This window comes from Plodia interpunctella, chromosome 10, assembly GCF_027563975.2.
Source record: "Plodia interpunctella isolate USDA-ARS_2022_Savannah chromosome 10, ilPloInte3.2, whole genome shotgun sequence".
Classification (NCBI taxonomy): domain Eukaryota; kingdom Metazoa; phylum Arthropoda; class Insecta; order Lepidoptera; family Pyralidae; genus Plodia; species Plodia interpunctella.
Window position 1 is genome coordinate 6,596,338 of NC_071303.1, and position 10,061 is coordinate 6,606,398.

Genomic DNA, 10,061 nt, shown 5'->3' on the forward strand with positions numbered 1-10,061 from the left:
TGTTTCTGTTTATCGGTTTATCGTTTTAAAATCTAGAATAGAAAATTAAGAAAACCACGATGCGCGTGACATTTTAAAATAAAAAAGGGAAATACAGTATAACATTTATTATCAGTGGGTATGAAATAAAGCATCGTACATTTTGCATCTGCAGTATCTGTAAATACATATTTGTGTATGTGTGACTAGGGTTCTCCCGACTTATTCTTCAATCATTATATCGTAGTTTATATTTGCGAAATCTCCACTTCTGTATGGTATGATGAATTGGCTCATAATCTCCTTAGGTACAATGTACTGGCTTACTACCGGGTCTTGAAGCATGTGGTTGATGTACTCGGACTGTAAATAAAGTAAAATTATATATAATTATATATACGGAGTAACGACTTCGTATAAATCTTTATTTTAATACTAACTGCGCCCCGGGGCTTCGCTCCCGTGGGAATTTTGGGATAAAAAGCACCCTATGTGTTATTCCAGGTTATTTTCTACCCGTGTACCAAACTTCATAACAATCGGTCCAGTAAATAATGTGTGAAGAGGTAATAAACTTTCGCATTTATAATATTAGTTGGGTTTGAGATAGCTGACGTTTTAACGAGTGCATCACCAACACTGGCTGCAACTTCGGTGACTGCAAGCATACTGTAGTCCAGTCGTTGAAACGTGAGCTAGGTAGGTACCTATATGAAATATATTTTATTTTCGAGTCGTCGACTTTTTTGAACACCCATCCCGCGAACACGTTGCTAAATTATTTATATTGAGTTATTATGCCGCAGGGCCCGACCCGACTTCGTTTGGGTAAAACCATAATAAAAAGCAGCCTATGTTACTCCCGAAGGTTTCGTCTATCTCTGTACTTATCAAATTTCATCAAAATCGAACCAGTAGTTTGTGAGTTTATTCATTGCAAAAAAGCAACACAATTTTTTTTAACAATTTTTTTTCTTCATAAAGAGAAAAAAAAATTATAGTATGGATTAATTTGATTTTGTTTTTTTAATTTCATTTACAAACTGTTCCCGCATTTTCGTCTGCAGTTAAAAGTACCCAAGTAAACTTTCTTTTACCTACTTTTCTTGTATGTAAAAGCCCTAAACAATCTTCAATTTAATAAAGTAGAAGAGTTTATTTAAAATATTAGTTATTATTTTAAAGAATACAAACCAAAACTTTAAATTTCTGTCCGTCAATCTTGAGCCTACCATCGAGGTCTGAGTTTATGATCCTCTCAAACCAGGGCCAGACCATGTAGTCTGCGTATCCGGGTTTCGATCCACCCAAGAACTTGTTTCCACGCGCCTTAATTTGGTCTTCAATGAACTTTAAAGCTTTGTGGTACGCCTCTACGTGTTCATTCGTAACAGACTCCGGCGTTCTTAATATTCTGTAGAATAAACCATGAATCTGTAATATTAAAAACCCAATCATGAAAAATACCATCCAAAAAGTTACTGTCTATGGGTACTACCGTGTTAAATGGTTTTGTGCTAGATTGCCTCGTTATGAACTCAAATGATTTTTTTTAATCAAAATCAAATCATTTATTCAGAAATTAGGCCTTCACAGGCACTTTTTCACGTCATAATCTAAATTAAATGATGTTTACCAAAGCTACAAACTACTAGCATTTCGGAACGACCACTGCTGAGAAGAAATGCCGAAAGAAACTCATTCAAACAGTGTTGGTCCCTATTATGCCAGAAGGGCTTACCATTTTTTAAATATAAATTTATGTATAATTTTTTATCAGTAATATAACATGTAAGTACACAATAAAGTACATGGTCAAAAGGTATACTGAAACATATTATGATTGTGATCAAGTGCTGATGAAAGGAAAATATATATACTTAAGTATATATATATATATATATATATATATATATATATATATATATATATATATATGTGTATAATTAACCAAACAAAAAAACTTTTAATAAAAGATCGAGCTGACCAGTTCCCCCGGCAGCACCCGTTCACGAGTTGACGCGTGAGTCAGCCATCGCGAAGCTCAACCACAATAGAGGGAACCTCCCGACCCGATCCAAGACGCCGCTACCGGTTTGACCATTTGAATATGCATGACATACTCGATCTCCATAATTTAACATAATAGATACCTATGTTACTTTCAGACACTTGAAGATCACAAATCACGTATATGTTTTACAAGTAAATGTCAAAATATATGTAATAAACATGTCAAGAAAATATATAAATAATAATAAAAAAATTAAAATGAAAAAGTGTGAGAGGTGGAAGTTTTAGGAAGGGTCCAAGGTTTTTTTATCATTTAAATAGTCGCTAATCGTGTAATAAGCATTAGCCATTAAAGCATTTTAAATATATGATTTAAATTTTGGCATTGGCAAGTTAAATAGCCTCTACAGGAAGTTTATTGAACAATTTTACACTTTGACCTACGAAAGACCGCCTAATCTTTTTAAGTCGGAATCTGTTCATACAAAGTTTATGCCTATTACGAGTGACTACACTGTTAACATCGCTCAATGTTTTATTTAATTTAACAAAAATAAGTACGTCGAAGATGTACTGAGATGCAACAGTCATAATATTTATCGATTTGAATAATTCTCGCAAGGAATCCCGTGGCTTAAGCCCATAAATAAAACGAATTGCTCGTTTCTGTAAAACAAATTTTTTTTCCTATGTCAGCTGCATTACACCATAACAATAATCCGTAAGACATTATGCTATGAAAGTAGCTGTAATACACGAGCCTAGCTGTTTCGATGTTTGTACACTGTCTGATCCTTCTCACTGCAAAAGCTGCCGAACTAAGTTTTTTGGCCGTGATTTCAATATGTCTATCCCACTTAAACTTACTATCCACAGTAATGCCCAAGAACTTGGCACTGTGTACCCATTCTAATACTTTACCATTAACTACTAAAGGAATATCAAGTTTGAAAGAGAGAACTTAATACACTTGGTCTTGTCTGTGTTTAAAGCCAGGTTATTAGTTGTAAACCATTCAAGCACAAGTGACATAATGTTGCTTACATTGTTATAATTTCTACTTTTTCTATCAACTTTAAACAGTAGTGACGTGTCGTCAGCAAATAAAATTACATCACACAATTGTTGGGCAAGACAAGGAAGATCATTTATATAAACTAGAAATAGAAAAGGACCAATAATGGAACCTTGAGGCAAGCCCATGTGCACAGGAGCGCTGTTAGAGGCTGCTCTATTAATTTCTATTTTCTGAGTTCTATTGTCTAAGTAAGAAGATAGTACATCAAGGGCCGCTCCAGTAACACCATAGAATTTAAGCTTATTTTTCAGTATATTGTGGTCGACACAGTCAAAAGCTTTTGAAAGGTTACAAAATACACCTATAACATCCTGTCCGGCTTCCCAAGCATCATTGATAATTCCAACTAGAGTGGCTGCTGCATCAGTAGTGGAACGACCTTTAGTGAAACCGAATTGACTATTGTGTAATATTTTGTTAAAATAAGAAGCTAATTGAGTTAAAATTAGCTTTTCAAAAATTTTACTTAATGCAGGTACAATAGAAATGGGTCTGTAATTAGTGGGATCGTTTTTAGCGCCCTGTTTGAAAAGAGGTATAATTTTGCTGATTTTCATGAGGTCAGGGAAAATTCCAACAAAAAAACAAGATCTAAAAGCTAACAATCCAAAACGAATAAAATAAAGTAGAGTAAATAATATGGAGACGTACAGGACCCGTAGCTTCAATAATGATCTTGTCGTAGGCCTTCGTGACTGGATCCTTAGGCAACAGGGGTCGCTGTGGATACGCATCATCTAAGTATTCAACCGTCACCAGGCTTTCATAGATAGTCACTCCATCCGCTACCTCTAGTGCTGGGACCTTTCCTAAAAATAAATGCGTTATTATTCCTGTGACCCCTTATCAGCAATTTCAGGATTTACTACCTATTATTTGTTTATCATGTAACCACATTTTTTTCCTGTATTTTATGTGTGTGTTTGTAGCATTTTGAATAAACCTATTCCTATTCTTCTATTATATTATTCACAGAAATATTTCAGTTTGGACCGGCAGTTCTGGAGAGCATTGAATTTATCAAACTTTTCTGCTTTAATAGGTAAACCGGTTCTTAATAAATCTATTATATTACATTATATTATATAAATATTTGCGTTCTTACCAAAAGCACTTCTAGCTAGGAACCACTCTGGTTTGTCCATCAGATGAATATTGACGACTTCGAAATCGATATCCTTGGCGATGAGAGCAAGCAAGGTGCGCTGTGCGTAGGGGCAGTAGCGCATGTTGTACACACGCAACTTGCCCGTGTACGGTGGCATGGGGTCGCCTGCAAATATTGAAATTAACCATACATCAAGCTAAAAACTTAAGGCACTGAATGTTTTGAACAAATGTAAGAACAGTAAAATCCCACGATTTGTTTTAATAACATTTTTCTCTTATTTTTGTATTTTCCGTATAATAGCAGTAAGTTGGTAAGTACATACTTACCTATGTAAAACTCAGAAAATGCTTGTTGCCATTGAAATCTGAAATGTATATTGAAGGACTCAAGATTATTCCCAGAGGAACACCGGTAATTGTATTCTCGACTAGCTTTTGCCCGCGGCTTCGCCCGCGTGAATATCATAGCAAAATCTCAGTAATTAGTAATTTTTTATCGCGTCCTCTGTAAGACTGACAAACATATATTATTCAAATTCGCATTTTTTCTCATCTTTAGTTCAATTTTCTGTTTCCTGCTGCGTGTCTCGTCCCACAAACTTGTCCAATCCCGCGTCCTGCTATGTAATGTAAAGTAGTTATCCCGTACCGTTTCCTACATATTGTGCCATTATGTTTTTTGCAATGTGTCCCGTCCTGTTTCCCACTACCTAGCTAGCTCCTACTCCCACTCCCGCTTTCTGCAACGCGTGCCGTCCTATTTTCCATGACGTTTTCCGTCCCGGTATTTTATTAACCACAAACGTAAATTAAACATTTTTTTTTTTTATTTACTATTACTGTTATTTACTACAAAAAGTAAGTGTGCCAATTTTCAGCTTTTTATCTTGAAAATTGTATTAAGTCCCATACAATCTTTCACCCCCCTTATGAACGGGTTGAGGGTTAGTTTGAAGAAAAATCTGAAATATTCATCATTTTCCGGGATGAAATGTCTATAGGATGTTAACCCGGGATTCCGAAGAATTTTTGGTTCATTATTAGCTTTTCAAATATCCTACGGGAACTTGACCATTTACCGGGATGAAATGTATCTAATTTTCCTACAGGACCCTCCTCATTTTTCGGGATGAAATGTCTATAAGATGTTAACCCGGGATTCTAAAGCATTTTTGATTCCTAATTAGTTTTTCAATTATCCTACGGGAACCTGACTATTTACCGGGATGAAATATATCTAAGATGTTAACCCGGTATATAAGGTACCTACATAACAAATTTCTGCAAAAAAGCTTCAGACAGACAGACAGACAAAAATTTCCAAAACTATATTTTCGTCACCTATATCAGGAACTAAGTATATTCCATGAAGAATTAAAAAAAATATCCAATGTACAAATTTGGCCTTTGCCCAATTTTATTACATGTATTGATGATGATGATGATTTATCAAAAAGCCTTTACAGTTTGTAGTAACCCACGAAATAAATATGTGCTTTTTAAAAAAATAAGCCGCTTTGCCGTAATTGCCGATAAAAGCAACACGACACGGCGTGGCGGCGGCGGCGTAGGCAATTCTATCAATGTTAAACATTAACTAAGGTAGTGAGGTTACTTTTCTTAACGAAATATATAGATATAATAGCCAGTTTTTTTTTAAACTTTAATAAGATGAATTTGAACGTTTGTAAATGGTAGGTGACCTTGATATTTTGGAATCCAAAATATTTTAATATTTCTGTATCATTTGATTGTAAGTGCACGTCTAGATAACATAGGTATTAGGTGAAAAAAGAAAACAAATCATACTACTAACCTCTTCGCAAATGCTTAGAGTTGAAATTAACTTTTCCTTTTACTGCTTTGGAGGCCATGTTTCGAACTGGAAATGCGTTCTCCAGCAAACGAGCGACTGGCGCAAGAACTCGGAACGACGACATTATAACGTGCACAGCAAAAGTTAATGTAGAGGTTATCATTTCTTTTTCACTGATGATAATGCCCGCGATAGGGAATTATGACCGATTATGTAAAGTCAGGTAAATAAACATATACACGAATACACTGTTTATGTAGATACGGTCGGTCATACTTAACTAGTAAGTACCTTATTTATAGAAGGAAGGTCGAACTATGTCAATGACATCAACTAATCCACTATCATACTTTTTTGTAAGAATTAATTTATGTAATTCATTACACTAAGATTATTTTAAAGACATAATGAATCCTGTTATATTATTTAAAAATCTGCAAGTCATTACGTGAGTAAAATTAACGTGAGTACTTATAAATTATTGGTGATATCACTCAGTTACTCAATGTTGTGCAATAATAAATCATTAATGTATTTATTTGCAATGTATACATTGGATTAAGAGAGTACTTATTTTTTAGATATTTATTTTAAGTTTGTAACGAATATCTAAAAATCGACGACACGCTTCGTACGTAACAAACACCTCTCCTGAGGTCCCATACAGTCATTGTAACACAAATAAAATAGGTAACTACTTAGTGGAGCGGACAGTTTATATTACTGCATATTTAATATCTAGCGGCCCGGCTTTGCTAGGTTAAAGCCATTATTAAAAAAGTAGCTGTAGTATGTTACTCCAGAACCTTTCGTCTATGTGCCAAATTTAATCAAAATCGGTCCAGTAATATTTGAGTTTATTACAAACAAAAATACAAATCTTTTCTCTTTATTACCTAAGGATATGGATAGTATGGATTTTGCTGAACATTAAAATTTTGCATGTGTGTGTACCATATTTGGGTAGTACGGCGCGTAAATTCAACTTAGAAGTTTTAATTATGTTTTCCATTAGTATTCCATATTAGTTTGAGACAAATATTTTCTAAACTTATAAAATGTAATTTAAATTAAAAATAATCCCATCTAAATTGTACTTTCGTTTATTAGAATTTATGGGCTCAATTTCATCGAGACAACGGAAATAGAAATCATAGTATAATAGTTTATTCCTTCTTCTTTCTTGGACGCATGCAGCAGACAGTGTCGCTGGAATCCAGCATGTTGTAGTCGGGGTCTCCTTTGGCGCGGGATTCGGTGAATTTTGCGTGCGTCTCCGGCGCCAGGCGGTAGGCCTGCACGGCCGGAGCGCTCTTCATCACGTTCATGTAGGCAATCTGTATACCAATGTTTGGGTTAAACCAATCCTTCTTACAATAAAACAAAGTCCTGTGTCGCATCTCTCTGTCCGTTCGCGATAATCTTATAAACTACCGCACAGATTTTCATCAACAGATAATGTGATTCCTGAGGAAGGTTTATGTGAGCTAAGCCGAGATGTGCCACTAGTGGTAATACAAAAAATAATCCTCTTTTTCGTAGTAATATCATGTGATACATACCTATGCACTGTGTTCCACCATTTTGTTCTTTGGTTCGCCGGTTTGATAGCGCATATAAAATCAAATATTATACTCAATTATTCTTACTGGAATGGAATCCACAGGTTGAACCTACCCAGGTGCTATTTTAAATATTTATTTATCATTAATTCAACAAACAGGAAAACCTGATTAAAATTATTTATTACAATTTTGAAATTTGTAATATATGTGGGAATACGTGTAGCTAAGTAATCATGTCAAACCTTACCAATGCTGCATATTTGTCCTTGTCAAATGCAAATTCTGATTTCCCAAGGAGCGGCAGGGCTTCAAAACGTTCCAAGAACGGCCACAGAGTATAGTCCACCAATCCTGGCTCATCTCCATTCAGGAACTTAGTTCCACGTGTTTCTATCTCTTTTTGCAGGAGCTCTAAACCTTTGTGATAGTTCTCTACATTACTAGGCTGAAGAGCTTGTGAATTGAAAGCTGCTGTGTAATATGCAGACTGAGCCTAAGAAAAATAAAACATATTTCTATAAACTTGTCATGATGAACATAATTATTAATTTTAAAAAATTATGCTTATAACATGTCCCACATTGTAAGATAAAAAGTGCTTTTCAGTACTTTCAGCATTATCACTGCTTGAAGTTACTATCATTATTTACTACATAGTAGATACATTATTTACTATGTAGTATTTAGTACATACATTGTAGTTATTTATACATGTTCCCAGTCGCATACACAGCTTTGAAGCCTGGAAATCAGGGGTAGGCTTCAAAATGAACCTTAAAATTCTTCTAACTTATTTAAGACTGATTCATTTTTTGTACCAATCAATGCCAAATCAATTTACTGCAAAAATAATACTTACAGAAGCAAAGTTTTCCACAAGCATTTTATCTTGAGCTCTGCGGAGAGGATCTGCAGACTGCAGGGATATGTCAGGGTACTTCTCATCCAAATATACATTTATGATGTTGCTGTCAAATATGGCTTTGCCCTCTTCATATTCAAGTGCTGGCACGGTACCTGCCAAATATATATTTTCACTATGAATCCTAGAAACTTTGACCCTTGTCAAGATCTACTGAAGTGTTAAAGGGAGTAAACTGTGAAACTAAAAACAGCTTTAGTGGAAACTATGTATCCATCCCTGTATTTCAGAGAATAGATAGTTTTTACATTATTCTTTTAAAAGTAATAATACCTTAAGAATAGAAATAAAGTAGTGTGGTTATTCAGTTTGAGATAAGACTATCTTTAAAAACATACATTATAATTAAATACATCTTATCTATAAAATACTATTCACATCATAAGGACGAAGATAATATGAGACTGATAAGTGAAAGTTACTCAATCTGTAAAATCTACAGGTCTAACAGATTATATTATTATAACTTGATATTATTCCAAAATTGCAGGAAAGTTAAAATTGAATTGTGAAACGCCCTGGGGCAAAATAAATAAAAATTATTCAAGATCAATGTTCTTGCAAGATCGAAATTTATTATTAGCTTACCCTTTGGGCTGTATTTAAAGATCCATTCTGGTTTGTGGTCCAAGTTGATGAACACAAGTTCATACGGCAGTTTCTTAGCATTAAGGACAAGGACAGATCGTTCTGCATAAGGGCAGAACCTCATGGCAAATAGTCGCAGTTTACCAGGATAAGTCGGCAACGCATCACCTAAAAAACATTTCGAATACTTTATGGAGGTTATTTTATTATACTTATGGAAAGATAAGTCATGGCAGAAAAGATTTAATCTTAATACATACTTAAATATGAATATAGGTACCTAGGTACCCTGTAAAATATACTAATAGTACGAACTACAAAGAATGAATGTTCTTGTTAGAACCTCGGAAACTTACCGGTTTGCAAATGTTTCTCAGACATAGTGTTCGGCCGTACACTTTTACTCACTATTGAAAAAAAAATTACACCGTGATACGAATATTATAATTCTTAATGACAACCTCTGCTTTCATAAATTAGCAGAAAACTTGTCTTGAAATTAAAAAGGTTGTAGGTATGTAACAATAATTTCGTGCTAGCCTACGACCTTTTCGTAGCATTTACCTAGCGTATGAAGGAAGACTGACACTGACACTAGCTAGTGTTGCTACTCGATAGTCAACTATTGTTGCGTTTTGATTATCTTTCGATAGTTTGAGGAAAAGCATTAGTATCGATACTATTGCTTTGCCTGCCGCGTAAGGTGCTATTGATAGAACAATATTATCGATAGTATCGAACTGACAAGAAAACTAACGATACTATCAATAGTATTCCCTGAAATATTATATTTGCAATCGATATTACCGAAAGTATAGCAGAGTAATGTTATCGATAGTATGTCCTTATTCGATTAAATCAGTCGATTGAAAAACAATCAATTGTTCGGCAATAGTAATTGACACGAAAAATGTTTTTATAAGGGGCCGAACGCGGCGGGGCCCTTCTAAATCTAATTCGTTATCAGTTGACATTGAGAGTCGATTGGTG

At 34.6% G+C, this 10,061-nt stretch overlaps 2 protein-coding genes across 2 annotated transcripts; both read right to left on the reverse strand.

The window, feature by feature from the left end:
- Positions 1 to 92: 92 nt before the first annotated feature.
- LOC128672943 (pyrimidodiazepine synthase) lies at positions 93 to 6,500 on the reverse strand. The gene is made up of 5 exons (XM_053750480.2): positions 5,997 to 6,500; positions 4,176 to 4,343; positions 3,722 to 3,879; positions 1,174 to 1,413; positions 93 to 342 (listed from the first exon to the last, which is right to left on the reverse strand). The coding sequence occupies exons 1-5, from the start codon at positions 6,157 to 6,159 to the stop codon at positions 202 to 204; spliced, it is 870 nt and encodes a 289-aa protein (XP_053606455.1). The 5' UTR covers positions 6,160 to 6,500; the 3' UTR covers positions 93 to 201.
- A 583-nt stretch (positions 6,501 to 7,083) lies between these two features.
- On the reverse strand, positions 7,084 to 9,629 carry LOC128672944 (pyrimidodiazepine synthase). The gene is made up of 5 exons (XM_053750481.2): positions 9,428 to 9,629; positions 9,072 to 9,239; positions 8,421 to 8,578; positions 7,809 to 8,054; positions 7,084 to 7,333 (listed from the first exon to the last, which is right to left on the reverse strand). Exons 1-5 carry the CDS (start codon positions 9,450 to 9,452, stop codon positions 7,163 to 7,165), a joined length of 768 nt encoding a protein of 255 aa, XP_053606456.1. The 5' UTR covers positions 9,453 to 9,629; the 3' UTR covers positions 7,084 to 7,162.
- Positions 9,630 to 10,061: the final 432 nt, after the last annotated feature.